At 38.2% G+C, this 15,644-nt stretch overlaps 1 protein-coding gene across 3 annotated transcripts in view; it reads right to left on the reverse strand.

Moving 5' to 3' along the window:
* Window positions 1-6,085: 6,085 nt before the first annotated feature.
* itpk1a (inositol-tetrakisphosphate 1-kinase a) overlaps window positions 6,086-15,644 on the reverse strand; it is a 66,581-nt gene continuing 57,022 nt past the window's right edge. For all 3 annotated transcript variants that reach the window (XM_038968261.1, XM_038968260.1, XM_038968262.1), the window contains 6 exons: window positions 15,244-15,342; window positions 15,061-15,092; window positions 14,040-14,205; window positions 11,667-11,734; window positions 11,182-11,344; window positions 6,086-7,085 (listed from right to left, as the gene is read on the reverse strand). In XM_038968261.1, the coding sequence (XP_038824189.1) occupies window positions 6,793-7,085; window positions 11,182-11,344; window positions 11,667-11,734; window positions 14,040-14,205; window positions 15,061-15,092; window positions 15,244-15,342 (821 nt within the window). In that variant the 3' untranslated portion in view covers window positions 6,086-6,792. The remainder of the gene's footprint in view (window positions 7,086-11,181; window positions 11,345-11,666; window positions 11,735-14,039; window positions 14,206-15,060; window positions 15,093-15,243; window positions 15,343-15,644) is intronic.

Genomic DNA, 15,644 nt, shown 5'->3' on the forward strand with positions numbered 1-15,644 from the left:
TTTCTGTCTTCATTCTTTAATCTAACATATATAGAAACATCAAGCACCCAAGCTAACTGGCTAACGTTGGCTAGCTTGCTAGCTACTTCCAACACAAATGAGAGAACACCTCACTCGGACCGTTTTACTCGCCCTAGCAAAGCTGGTTAGGGTGTTTTCATGTTAGCCAGAGTATTGGTGACTAACTGTGCTGCTGGCAACAATTTAATTGCGCTATTTTTTAAAACTTTGTTTACCGACACCGGCCATATTCAATAGGTGTCGAGCGTTATGAATTTGTTAGTCATTCTGCGCTCTCGCACACTCAGCTGAGAGTGCTCTGAAATCGGAGTAGATCGCCAGATTGTAAATTCAAACGCACCCTAAATCAGAGAAATAAATAGTTGCTCACTCCAGAGCCATATTTATATGCACAGTACAAAGATATAAAACACTTACTCAACTGTCTTGCAATGTTAGAAGAAAATTAAACTTGATTGACAAGCTAACCAAAACATAACAATGCTCTGCTGGATAGCAACTGTCGCTTACCATCTTGAGTCTACACAAATCAGTCATTCTGACAAGTTTTAAAAGCATTCCTCCCTATAAGTGCTATGGCTAAATACGCAAAAAAAGAGGTTTAATTAATATATATATTTTTTATGTAAACAGTGCCCTTGGGGTGCTTATACGAAGGTGATTTCTGAAATGCAGAGCTTATTGATAAGAACATATTTTTTTTGTTGTGCTAATTTGTTAACTCTTACATTGCCCATAATTGAAAACTTTGTTGGAAGCATTTCAATTTGGACATGTCCATATACACTCAGAGGCCAGTTTATTAGGTACACCACCCCGGTCACAGAAATGGTTTGCTCCTACAGACATATAGCTTAAAGCAGGCAGACAGGCATCGAGGCATTCAGTTACCGTTCGATTGAGCATCATTGGTAAGGCAAGGACTGGTAAAACATATTACTGTATAATTGAACGTGCTGAATAGCCAACTGTGCCAGTTCTATGATATATTTCTATAGGCAATACTCTGTACATTACATCATCCGAAAGCCCTTGGTTTAGATCACAAGCACCCCAAAGTCGATATTCATATATTTAATATTTCGCTGTTGTTTCAGGGAAATGACTCTTCAGGTCCAAAATCACAATACTACCATTAATATACATGTAGGTAAAAATAGTGAACATATTTAACACAGTGGTGTTATTGTGTCACTCAGCACACCAACAGTGTCATCACAGGTTATGTGCAGGGGGTTGTAAGTGGGGCCTGGTCTAACCGCTACCTTCTTGGCACTTAATGCAACTCTGGGACCATATTCAAAAATAGTCTCAGAGTAGGAGGGATACCATCCATCTAGGATACCATCCTAGATCTACCCGTCCTAGATCTATCCAAATAAACCTTTTCATTATGATCTAATGGCAAAACCGATCCTATATCAGCTCTCCCACTCTGAAAGTATGTGTGTATACAGGCCCTGAAAGGACTGCAGTTGTTTGAGCAATATGGTACTGTAATTCATCCAAATTATTGTGGGAAGCTTGTGGATGGCTACCTGAAACATTTGACCCAAGTTAAACAATTTAAAGGCAATACTACAAAATACTAAATTGAGTGTATGTAAACGTCTGACCCACTGGGAATGTGATGAAAGAAATAAAAGCTGAAATAAATCATTCTCTCTACTATTATTCTGACATTTCACATTCTTAAAATCAAGTGGTGATCCTAACTGACCAAAGAAAGGGAATTTTTACTAGGACTAAATGTCAGGAATTGTGAAAAACTGAGTTTAAATATATTTGGCTAAGGTGTATGTAAACTTCCGACTTCAACTGTACCATAATACATTAAGGTCCCATTTCTATACCACCACCAATTATGGCTGGGGACAAGCAAAAGTAGTATTGTGGAAAGTTGTTCCCCTTGCAACACAAATCTCACGAAACCATTAAAGACTTTCTGGTGTACATTTGTTTGTCTTCCTTGATTTATTATCTCAGTTTTTTGTACAAATATGTCCATATTGATCATTTATACAACATACACATTTTGTTCAATAGCATACATCAGGAAATTAGTTACAAACAGTAATCTCACATTTCAAGTTGGAACTTTTAATTTACCCAAATGGATCTTTACTTGGTTCTTCTTTAATAAATGTAAGTCCCCAAAGCTAATTTAGCAAATTTGTTATAGAAATTGATCTATGCTGCACTCACAGCATTTTAACAAGTAATAAAACAGCAAGGCCTAGATTCAATCAAATCAGCGATAACCGGCAAACTGCATAGCATATCATTGTTTTTGTTTAGGTGGTGTCAGAGGTGTCACAGTGCAACGGTGTTGGCGGTGTTAAATCCGTGGCCACACCCATCCCACAGAATGAGAAAGTGTAGGCTATATAGAAAATGACAGTCAAATTGAAAATCATTCAACAAAATAATGATTTAATTCAGCCTAATCGAGGTGTAGCTAACACACAAACCCATGGAAAAATTTGCAACACGGCTGCATGGGATTTCTACAAATGCGACAAGGAGTATCCAAAAGCAATGTACACGATCTGTATAACGCCGGGAGCAGCTTGCCGATTTGACTGAACCAACGCAGTTACACATCCAACTTCGCTTAAACAAAAACAATTAAGGCGGCTCTGATTAAATCTAGCCCTTAGTTGACATTTATTCTGGATTTTACAGAGTAGTATACTAATTATGTTCTGTCCTGAAAGATAAACAATATACACAGAGTATACAATACATTAAGAACAACTGCTCTTTACATGACAGACTGACCAGGTGAAAGCTATGATCTCTTATTGATGTTAGGATTTTCACCCCTTATTGAAGTTCAGATTTTCAAGCCTTGAGACGGTTGAGACAAGGATTGTGTGTGTGTGCCATTCAGAGGGTGAATGGGCAACAAGAGATTTAAGTGCCTTTGAACGGTGTATGGTAGTAGGTGCCAGGCACACCGGTTTGTGTCGAGAACTGCAAAGCTGCTGGGTTTTTCACACTCAACAGTTTCCCGTGTGTATGAAGAATGGTCCACCACCCAAAATACATCCAGCCAAGTTGACAACTGTGGAAAGTATGAGTCAACATTGACACCTTATAGAGTCCATGCCCCCGACAAATTGAGGCTGTTCTGAGGACAAGAGGGGTGGGAGGGGGACTCAATATTAGGTGTTCTTAATGTTTTGTGCATTCAATGTATATTCACAATATACTATATAATAAATTATCATATACGTATCTCGAAGATCAGACTAACACACACACACACACACACACACAATTAAATTAAGGCTGCTGGGTCCCCTTGCCCTCCCCTACAGGAGAGCATGACCATGTCGGCTCAGTAGGAACCTATAGACACATTTGACAAAGTCATTGATATGACAGAGATCCGATAGCAGGGATGTGATTACAGTAAACCAGTGGATCAAAACAAACAAATTGGAACCACTGAATTAATTAAAAAATATATATCTTCCTTCTCAGCACTAAAGGAAATGTTTGTGCTTGTGAGCTTGTCTTAAAGTCCTGTTCCAGTCTTTTCACCTCATTGAACACCTGATTTACTTAGGCACATCTCAAGGTGATCCAGGTACGATTATGACGTGACACAAGTGGGATGGGGGGGGGGGGGGGGGGTTTCCTCTTTGTTCTCTATTGCTCCTTTATTGTTCCTCAAGCAATGACATCAGAACACCTCCTTGAATGGCCTACTCCTTGAAGTTTACAGTTGTCTAAAAAACATTTTGCTCACAACATTTTTACTCTCAAGTGGGTGTACATTACTTGGGCTATTGCTTTTCAACAGGAAAAGTTCAAATATCACTGGAAGGACATCTTTATAGTATTTATGGTTGTGAAATAAATGATTGTAGTGATAGTGACTGAAGTAGTAATGGTAGTGACTGGTTATAGTTGAAAAGTTGGTAGATGGAACGACTGATTGATTGGACAGCCTGAACATGTTGGTTTGGGTCTAGTTTGAATGGTTCAAGAGTTACTATTACTGTTGGTGGGTTATTAAATGCCAATTTGACATTTTTGAATTGCTATAGTTTAAACAAATTCTGAAAACGTCAGTTTTAATGTTGTTTGTAGCTGAAATGGTTAAAAGAGCAGTAGCATTTAAAATGTCTACCACTGTTTTCTTATGGTTGGCATTGAATCCATGCATTTATGCACATTTTAGCAAAGTAAAATAGTTTATAAAACCTGAATGTTTTAAAGTTGGTCTTGTAGCGTAATTGGCCAAGGACCATTTTGAATAGCTAACACTGTATTCCTATGGTTCTCATTGAAACCCATGTTAAATTTATGCTAGTTTTAAATGGTTATAGGTCAAAAGTAGTATAACAAATCTGAATTCAAGCAATGTAAGTTGGGTCAGTGTGAACATCAAAGTTGGTTTGGTGTTGATAGCTTCAAAACAGCAAAAGTGATGAGTCTAGAATATTGACGCCTAGACCATCTTTTTGCCATTGAAATGCATTGTAGATCATTTTAAATATGGTTGTAGTTCAAAAGTATATAATGCTATCAAAAAGATTCTCAAACAACGTAATTTGAGTTAGTCTGCACATTTGGAAGTCGGTTTCGTGTTAATAGCTTAAATCATTTAAGCACTATATTGAGGGGAATAAATAGAATAACTAGAAAAGGACATTTACTGAAGTAAACGTGGTGTGCTTGCTAATATTGAATATTTATGGTTGTGAAATAGTTGTATTAATGGCAGTAGTAGGGTTTTCATAGGCTGTGTTAGTTATAGTGACTTATTTTGGGGTGGTTTGTAGGTGTGGAGTTATTATAGTGGGCTAGTATAGTAGGCGAGAGTGAGTTCCACGTCATCATAAGCCCTAAGGTGTTTTTAAGCTCTTCAAAATGTTTTTGTTTGAACATTCTGAAAGTTGTGGTAGTGATTTCAGTTAAGAATGTTGAAGCCCGCATTCCACCATTGAAATGGATGGGGATACAACAGGCTTTATAGTTTATGAGGTAGGAATGGTAGCAAAAAGCTCTATAGAAGCCATTTAAGTTAAGTCAGTCGGCATGTCAACATTGGGGTGGTGGTTGTAGCTGAAACGGATCAAGAACAGTGGTGAATCCACATTTTGCCTTTAACCATTTTTAAAATTTGCTTCATAGTTTAAAAAAAAATTGACGAGCAATCTACGTTGAGTCAGCGTGTACAAGTCAACGTTGGTTTGGTGTTTGTAGCTTTAACGGTTCAAGAGCAATCGCGAATCCAAATACTTCACAGGGGTGGGCAGGCGTGGAGATGGGTGGGCATGAGGATAGGGACAACCAAGGGGTTTTGGGTATTCGGCTTCACTTTGTATAAAATGTATGCTTTAAAATAAACTTTCCATTCAAGCCTATGGAGCTTTTATGCACATGTAAAACAGTTATAGTTCAAAAAGAATAAATGGTATCTTAAAGCCGTTTACAAGCAACCTATTCCAGACCAGTCTGCACGTTTTAAAGTTTTAATAGCATTTCTAGTTTAAGCGGTGGAAGACTAGTTACGACCGGAATTCCATTGGGATTTATGCAAATACGGTTGTAGTGTGAAAAGTATTAGTAGTATGAAAATGTATACTTTTTTTCAAGCAACCTGAGCAGTGGCTGTCTGGACGTTTTAAAAGTTGTTTTGGTGTTGGTAGTTTTGGCACTAAAAGGTTCCAGCGGAATAATAAGTATGAACAGTTTCTAAAGTTGTGTTTTGCTTTAAGCAAGCACACGTAAGTCTATGTAAGAAATCCAGAGTGGTCTTGCCTTCTGCAAGCACACTAATATTAAGAATATGTAAGAAATCTTGTGGTCTTGCCCTCAGCAAGCACATTAATTAGTAACTACCAAAATAATTGAAACACTTGAGTAAATGAAGGATACAAAGTATATTGAAGGTGTTTCCACACAGGCGTGGTTCCTGAGTTAATTAAATAATTAACATCCCATCCTGTTTAGGGTCATGTATAAAAATACTGGGCAGGCCATTATTTTGGCTACCCTGGCTATGGCCCCATTGGATGACAATGCCCCCATCCACAGGGCACGAGTGGTCACTGAATGGTTTGATGAGCATGACATTGATCTAAACCATATGCCATGGACATCTCAGTCACCAGATCTCAACCCAATTGAACACTTATGGGATATTCTGTAGTGGCGCCTGAGAGCGTTTTCCACCACCAATAAAACACCAAATGGAGTTCCAGACACGTGAAGAATCTATGCCAGTGCTCTCCAACCCTGTTCCCGTAGAGCTACCTTCCTGTTGTAACTAACCTGATTCAGTTTATTATCCAGCTAATTACTAGAAATAGGTGTGCTAGATTAGGGTTGGAGAGAACCTACAGGACGGTAGCTCTCCAGGAACAGGGGTGGAGAACCCTGATCTATGCCAAGATGCATTGAAGCTTTTCGGGAAAATGATTGACACCCTTGATAAAGATAAGCAAAAATTACAACAAAAATAAAGAGCTCTATTTTCATATATTTCCAAAAGTGTAAATGCCTGGAGTTTGCTAAATGGCATTGGCACTTGGATTGAAACCGGTGCTATGGTCAGATTACATTTAAAAAGATGACTTAAACAATCTCTTTCTGATCAACTGTATAATATAACACAAAAATGGAGCATACAATGTAGCTCAGTAATTTTATTATTTATTTGATCGTCATTTTCTTCTCATCTTTATCAAGGGTGTCAATTTCGGACCCCACTGTATTACATACAACATCTTGTTCTTGACTAGGGGCTGGGCATTATTGCGAGGAGGCTTTGGTGGGGATGGCAGACACACAATGTTGTTGGAAGTTGGCTGAAACTTCAGAGTCGCACCCCAGTCCCTGATTGCCTCCCCTCTTGACGCAGTCTCCCTCTACGATCCAGGTGTTGGCCTCGTTTCCCAGGAGCATGCAGGGTTTCCCACAGTCGGCCAGGGCTGCGGCGGGGGGCTGTCCCCCGACCACGCTGGTCCTCTCAAAGGCCCGCTCCTGGAGAACACTTGTGAGATGACTCAGTAGGTCGTCAAAGAACTCTGGGACTCCCTCATAACCTGAATAATAGAAAAGTTCATTTTTATATAAATACCATTAAATAATATGAATTTTTTAAAGATGGGCAGCAGATTTACAAACTTAGATGTTTCATAAAAAGGGCACAAGATCCATACAAATACAGGCATTCACAAAAATACATCACAACAAACGTAACTATGTAGAAAGGTAACTGTACATGAAGTAAGATTTTGACTTGCTTCAAGCTCTTTAAAAGTATCTGTGGTAGTTGAAGACATTTAAAACCTTTTACTTAAGTGAAGCAGTGAAATATAGTCAAAGTTAAATATATAAAAAAATCTGGTCTGATTACTTTGATAGTCTACTACATCAACCCTTATTACTTTGGAGTTTGGTAGTAGTAGACAAGTCAACCAGATGTAAATCAAAACAAGATTTTGAAATGACATCTGTGCCCAGTGGGAAGTTGCCCAGAAGTGCTAGTAGCAGTACATTGCAGTAATAATAAATGTTTTAGATAGGTAGGCCATGGGTTGGCTATTGTTTGACTAGTGAGTGTTGGGTTTGTTATATTGGGTTAGTTTAGTGTGTTGGGTTGAGCTGTGGGCAATGAGATTGAGGCTGTAACCTCATAAATATCTTGGATTTTTTTTAATTTTTTTTGTTTAAAATTGAATATTCAACAACTTACAAAATAATTGAAGCTAAAGATGGGATTTTATTTTAGGAATAAGGCCTGTTTTTCTTTTTAAAGCCAAGAGGTGGCTAGAATCAGCTACATTTATGCCTATACTAGACTATGGTGATATTTTATATAGGAATGCTTCCTCAGTGTTTGAGATCAATTGACACCCTTTACCATGGAGCATTGAGATTTATTTAACCCTTACACACCACTGCACTTTATATACCAGGGTTGGCTGGCCTTCTCTAGTCACTGGTATGCTTTCTTTTTTTTCTTTTTTTTAACTGCCATTTTATTTGGCCAGTTTTATTCTTCAGAAATGTGCTGGGTACTCTTTTCGTTTGCAGGACTTTATCCTGCTAACTGTTCCAAATGTTTGAAAGGGCTTTTATGTACTCTGCGCCATCGGCTTGGAAAGCCTTACAAAATAGATAAACTGAAAGAACTTGTCCCGGTTGGTGTTTTTAAATCATTGATGAAGGATTTTCAGGCTGATTCCTTGACCAGTCAATGTTTTTAATTTGCTGTTTTAGGATTTCGTTATACTCCTGTGATTTCTATGGTTTTTACTAGATTACTTTTTCAATGTTGTCTGTCTAATTGTGTAATGACTTGGTGCTGCCTATCTTTGCCAGAACGCTCTTGAAAAAGAGATCTCAAATCTCAATGAGCCCTTCCTGGTTAAGGTTAAATAAAATAATAAGTCGTGCTTCCCCAGTGCTATAATTTGATTGGTAGAAGATGTCTTTTCTGATTTCAGATTTGAAAAGCAGAGATTTCATACGCTCTAGGATTTTGTCCAAGTTGTTGGGAAAGTGGTACAAATGTCAGTTGTTTGTAAAAGTTTAGATAAAATGTAGTTTGTGGTTACTAGAACAAGTGTATCGTTTGATTGGTAGAAGATAATTATATTCCAATTTCAGATTTGAATAGCAGAGACGTTCACCAAGATTTCATACGCTCGAAGTTTGTCTAACTTGCTGGAAAAGTGGTCAAATGTCAGTTGGTTCAAATAGTTAAGAAAGTTGATGCCGATTCATTTAAAGTATTGGCATGTCAAAGGGTGAAAATGTCATATAGTGCAACCGTCCGTTGTTGAATTTGAACAAAAGGGTTGCAAAATTGGTATAAGAAAGCGGTGAATATTTAACTTCGGCATACCCTCGTAAATGTATGTGATGATATAATAAAATAGAGCGAATAAGGAATAATTATCTTTGAAATACTTCCGCACATTTGAAAAACACTATCATCATATGGTGCAACCAACATTAAAAAGGCTATTTTTCACAACAAATACATTTCTCCTCCATGTGTCATGATACAACAAAGTCTATACTGTAGTGGACCCTCCAATTCAGAAAGATACTCACATTTCCCACAAATCTATCCTCTGGTGCTCCCAATGTAAAAACAAGTTAGGAGCACAAAATTTTAGGGGCACTAGAAAATACAATTTCTCTAAAATCGACTGAGATATAGCCTATGAGCATATTCGAGTTACTGTACTCTGAAGCACATGTGCCCTAGAAACCCTGTAAAAACGTGTTTTTTTTTTAAAAGTAAAAATTGGATACAAATACCTGTCATTGAAATTACAAAGTCATTTGTGGAATATTAGGCTGCTACATACGATAGTATTAGCCGTCAGGTTATCTTACCCCGACGACCAGAAGAGCAATGTGGCTGGATCAACCGCTTAGCTAGCACAGGCGAGCAAACTAAACTAGGCAAAGGGGATAGCCAGCAGTATTGCCGTGTGGCAGGTAGAAACGCATGGTTAGCTTGCTTTGCAGTGAGCCAGCCGAGATAGTCCAAGCCTTGCATTATGGGCTAGCCGAGTCACACTAGCTAGCTAACCGGAGGGGTGACCAAGAGGTAGAATACATTTCTACACCAGCAATACCACAATACCGTGATGCAGGTAGGATTGCATGGTTAGCTTGCCTTGTAGCAAACTAGCAGAGCTAGCTTAAATGAAAACTTCACAAAAACTGTTTTAGTCTATTGTTGATATAGTCCCACATTTTTTGCATGTCAGCAATCAAGTTGTACAACTTTCAAAATACTGAAATCTGTCCCGTATGATGCATTTTCGCATCATATGATGCATGTTAGTTACCATGTACCTGCCAAACAAATACTTAGCATGTGGTTATATACAGTATACCTTAAGATCTGCTTAATGACTTCGATAGCTTTCAAAGCCTGCCCTCTGGAATTAAAGGGGCAATCTGAAATTGGTGGAAACACAGATATGAGTTTGATCTCATGAATGAGCAATCATTCATCATCCACAGCTCAGTCTATGAATCTGAGAGTGGTTATGTTTCTCCAGCTGCAGACAAGCTGTCGACCACCAGAAAAAGTGGCGTGGGATTTGCTTTGTTGTTGTTGTTTGAATCCCAGAGTGTTCCTTTAAAACCTTGTCATACAATTTCAGATAACATGGTGTAACTTCTATTATCCATTACCAAATGCTTCCAGTTAGAGCAATACTGCCCCCCACTAAAGACAAAATTATTTGAATGTTTTTTTTGTGTACATTTTTTTTTTTTTTTTTTTTACAGGAAATTAATTTTAAGAAGTTCCCAAAAAACAGTGTTAGCGAGAAGTGAGAACCACAATAGGGCTGCTTGCAAGATATCATTAATTTGCATTTCCCAATGTGTATGCATCTGAAATGGTCAGTAAATTATGAAAATATATTTTGAGACATTTACAGGAAAGTATAAATATAGCAAATTATAGTAAGATATTTTCACAGGACTAAACATGGGGATCTTGTTTAATAAACCAATTATTTTTTCAACAATATTTAGTTCAAAGACTAAACATGTATTTGAATGTTAATTCATTACCTTATTTTTTTCACTCTTGAAAAATCCCTGGTAGAAAATATTTATTCTACGTTTTTGTCTAAGTTGTTGGGAAAGTGGTAAAAGTAGCTGATGTGTCAAAATAAAAATATATTTTTTACAGTGAATAGAAAGTTGGAAGTCATGGGAGTTTAACAATGGGAGTTTAATAGCTTCAATATTATCCAAATAGTATGCAAACACACTGGTCCTGACCAGTCAACACGTTTTAAAGTTTAAATGGCATTTCTAGCTTAAACTGTGTAAGAGAAGCATTTCAAAGAATAACTACATGTATAATAAGTCAGAAATAAGTTATACATTATTTAAAGTGTGGCTGCTGTCACAAGACATTAACAAAAAAACGAAGATGGTTAAGAATAAAACAACGTTGGTTAGGTTTGGCATATGTGAGTATAACTTTTCAGTTTATGAATTCTCTTCATTTAAAATGGTAGAACTTGACTTTAATGGACCACAACTGCTTCCTACGCCATCTGATTTTTGAACACCATAGCTGCAGCTTGAAATAGGTCCATTGAATGACACCACCACCACCGCACCCTGTGGAAACATGAGAATGGCACATACCTGGAAATGCGTTGATGTCAATGACTGCATGCTGCCCTGTCTGGTTGCTGATGATTATGTCGATGCCAAACAGGGACACATCCAGTGCGCGCCGCAGACACCTAGAGATCTCCCTGATGACGTCGTCGACAGGCACCCTGGACACCCCCTCCACATTGTCCCTCTACACACCATACAGACAAATCAAAAGATGGACGGAAAGACAGACACATAGTAAAAAAAATAAAAGAGGGGAAGTTGACAAAATCAATTCTGGTTATGCTGTTAGTACCAACACAAATTGGCGATAGATCGACAGACGGGTCAGTTCTGTGAATGCCGTTGTACCAATTAAGAGACACTTGGGGGAAAAAAATGAATATATAGCAAGGCCCTGACAAAGCAAGAACAAAACTATAAAAAAAAAAAGAATATTGCCCATATTTTGTCAATCAAAATGCCTGTGCACATTTTCAGAATAGGCTTTGGTCTGAGCTTTCACTTACAGAATTCAGGTCGGAAGCACACTCTGGCTTGGACACATCATGACTGTGGAAAAAAATGGGTTTTCTCTCTGGAAAACAGAAACCAGGCAGTTGACTAGGTTTGTAAAAAAGACACTATTGAAGTCACAGAGCAGCCACATTAAATTAAAGTTGCGACACGTAACATTTTAGCCACACATTCAATTTCTTCAGTTAAGGGCACTGCTAAGAAACACCTAAAATGGCTTAGTTCTGCTTTTTACCTGATCATAATCCCCCAAATATCAGTTGCAAGAACGGGAAGTTTTGTATTGCTAATGTCTTTGCTATCGTCATCCTCGTAAATGAGGACCAATTGTAATTCAGTAAGTTGTATACACAAATCAGATGTATCGTCTAGTTGCCAAATTGCTAATTTGCAGTAAAAATGCTAATTAGCCGTGTCACACTGTATTCTAAAAAGTATGTTTCACTCCTGTGGATTTATATTCCTTTGATACTACTGGTATGCAATTGACAGTTGGGGCTAGTTGCAGGTGGAAATGTTACATATTACAGTTTCCCAATGTGGACATTGCAAAAAGTACAGTACACATTTGACCTCTTAATGCTAATTTCTGATAGAGTAGAAAATAAAAAATGTCTCTACTAAAATGACTAGCTCTCGCAATTAAAAATACAATGTCCTGTCGGTCTTTAAGACTAACACACCTGATTCAACTACTCAAGAGCTATTGGTGGTCCACCAAGTGATAGTTCACTTTTTAAAGTTTCAGTTCATTTCCTACTTCCATAAGGAAGCGGTTTTCAAATCTCTCCTCGGGGACTCCCAGCCATAACATGCATTTGAACTATTTAAAGGGCTAGCACACCTGATTCAACTTGTCAACTAATTATCAGGACCTTGATTCGGTAAATCAGTTACCTGAATTAGTTCAGGGCTAAAACAAAATTGAGAATTGTCTGGGGCTCCAAGGAGAGATTTGAAAACCACTTCCTTATGGAAGCTGGAAATGAACTGAAACTTTAAAAAGTGAACTCACTTGGCCCTGCCCTAGGGTCTTGTTGTAAACTGCAAAATAAAAAAAGAGAGGGATATTAACTCTAAGCAGAAGGATGTTTTTTGTGTGGCAGTTTAGCATTAGCACAGCAGGGGGCAGAAATGTCCATGCAGATTCAATAAAAGTCTGATCCACTCTGATGACTGTACTCCTGTGAGTGACTCACATGTTAATGAATACCTTGCTCAGTGAGCCAGGGAAATTTAACCTATACACAAACACGGGATGGGCACAAACATTGACACAAAGCAGGGAATTGTTTGGGAATGCATCAGCAGTGCTTTGCGTCAAACAGAGCAACTCGGAAATCCCATTAACGGTCATTTAACTTGGCATGTGGCACCATGCCGTGCTTAAACAGAGGACATGTTTATAAACGGTGGTAAATCAAGTGTCTTTATAAGGTAATGTGCCAGTTTACAGTGGTCTCTAAGAAACGGGGCAATTCTGAAGTGGCACCTACTCCCTATAAAGTGCACTGACTCTGGTTAAAAGTAATGCATGAGAAATGGGTGCTATTTCAGATGCAAACTATGATAAGCTGGTGAGGGGACTTAGCGTCCACTTCAACTCAGACACCATCTGTGCTTTTAACACTTTTCTAAATCAAAAACACACAATTGAAACCTACTCTATACTCAGACATTTGAAATGGGACAAGCTCAAGTCGGGTTAGAATAGGGCAGGGTTGGGCTAAATGGATCTGCTATGAGTTCAGGTAAGGGGGCTTGAGTAGACTCAGTATCTGGCTTGGGCAGTCTATATACAGTCTACACTGTCTACTGGGGTATTTCAAAATAGCGACAGTATAATTTTCAATAAGGTAAAACAAACAAAAAAACATTTCTTAGGTATAACTATAAGAAATCTAAGATGTGTCAAATAAATTATATGCAGCTCAGGGCTCCAGCTATGCATTTAGTTAGCTAACTTGCTAGCCTAGTGGCTCGATGTCAAGCTCAGCAGAGGCATTCAACCCTCTTCTGGATCAAGATCCCTGTTGCCTAAATTGTTTTGTGATTTTTGTTGTTGAAATAGCGCCCCTTGTGTGCACATTTGGTAATACAGTATACCCCAGAAATGGTATGATGGTTTGAAAATCTGGGTACCACCCAACCCTATGGCCTAACACAAAAAAAAAAAATCACAAAAAAAAAAGTTGCCCTAACTCCTACGTACTTCATGTAGATTTGAAAAGATTGAATAGGTATAAGAAACATGGGAATAGGGTGAAATGTTCATGTACCATTTTAGTGTATAGGAGGCAGGGGCTATGTGTTGTAAGCTGTTGGTAATGAGTACATCTTGAAGCTGGGAATTGGGTATATCTGACCTGCAGGTCCAGAAGGGAAGTTTCTGATAGAAGGCCTCTCTACCACGTAGTAGGCCTCTCCCACCACATACACCTTGTAGAGTACAGCATCGTGGTTAATGAAGTTCTGGATCACACACGGGGGCTTAACATCCTTCAGGTCCTCCTCACTGAAGATGATGGCCATCTATTGGGGGGGGGGGGGATAACATGCAAGACTCGTGCATCCGTTCATTCAACGTCATCTATCCTCCCTTGTTATCCCTCTGTCAGTTCAGTGATGGGTAGAATCTACTGTCTGACCTCATTCAGCTATACTCAAATTGTATTAGTCTTCTCTGAAATACATAGATTTTGATTGAGCCATATCTGGAGTGCCAGATGAGTGAGGTTTGCACTTTTGGGACTATTCCATTAGTTTAATGCACCAGCCAAGTTAAACGATTTGAAAGATCCTCAAAACCAATTGTCAAAAATATAATAAACATTTTTGTGCAATAACTAAAAATGTTCTGCCACTATCTCAATAAAATGATCAGTGCCGCAATGTTTCCCCACCAGATAGAGGAAACTAATACCCAATATCCTTTTTGGTGTTTTGTGATTTTGTTTTGAGGTTTCCTTTTTGGTAGAAATCTACGCAAAAAAGGTGTGGACAATCCAATGTCTAGTGATTCTTTTACAATCCACACATATTCTGAACCACTATTCTATCACAACCATTTTAACAGAATAGCCTGTCAACCCAACCTATTTTTATGACCAAGGCGAGTCTCTAAGTACACAATGACAAAGCACATGACTACCTCACTGTAGGCTTACTCAGACCCAACTCGTAATGCCATCACTCATTAGTGACATTATGGTCTTGAAATTCCCTTTAGGTCAATATTGCTAAAAGCTTTCACAAGAGTAGGTAGTGATTGTGAGGGGAGTTAACATAAGGACAGGATGAAGTCAGGGTTGGGGCAAATTTCATTTAAATTAAGTCAATGCAGGCACAAATGGGATATTGTAATAAAAAAATGTAAAAAACTCTTACCTCATGGGAGTTGGAGTTTGGAGTTTTACAAACTGTGGAGGTGAAAAGATTAGGACGTCATTCTATTCAGTCAAGCAAAGTTCTGAAAATTAAGCTAGACTTGAATCTTTTTAGAAGAGACCCTGTAGAAGTCTCCAGAAATATTCTGGTAACCAAACATGTAGAGAACATGATCTTACGTACTGAAAGGGAAGGTAATGCCATGTTTCTGGATGTGTTTGAGAGTGTCGGTTCCACACTCACTCCTTAGAACCATGAAGGGAGGAGAGCAGATCCTTTCATCTAGAGGAAATAGGGAGAGAAAGATATTGTTATTCTATCCTTGCCATCACTAAACTGTTTACTATAATCATGCATATTTGTATAAATTCCTTAATAATGTAAGTACGTAGAAATGGAAAGAGATCTATTTTAAAAAGTGTGTGTGTAAATACGACTACATACCTGAGCGTCATAAAATCATAAACAGTTTGATAACTTGTTATAGGACAGACACAACGTGAAGGAAAAAAATAGGGGGAGTGAAACTAAGTTGAAAAAAGTCTTAACCTCTTGAAAGCTAGGGGGCAGAATGTTTATGTTTG

The sequence above is a fragment of the Salvelinus namaycush genome, chromosome 29 (genome assembly GCF_016432855.1).
Source record: "Salvelinus namaycush isolate Seneca chromosome 29, SaNama_1.0, whole genome shotgun sequence".
Taxonomy (NCBI): Eukaryota; Metazoa; Chordata; class Actinopteri; order Salmoniformes; family Salmonidae; genus Salvelinus; species Salvelinus namaycush.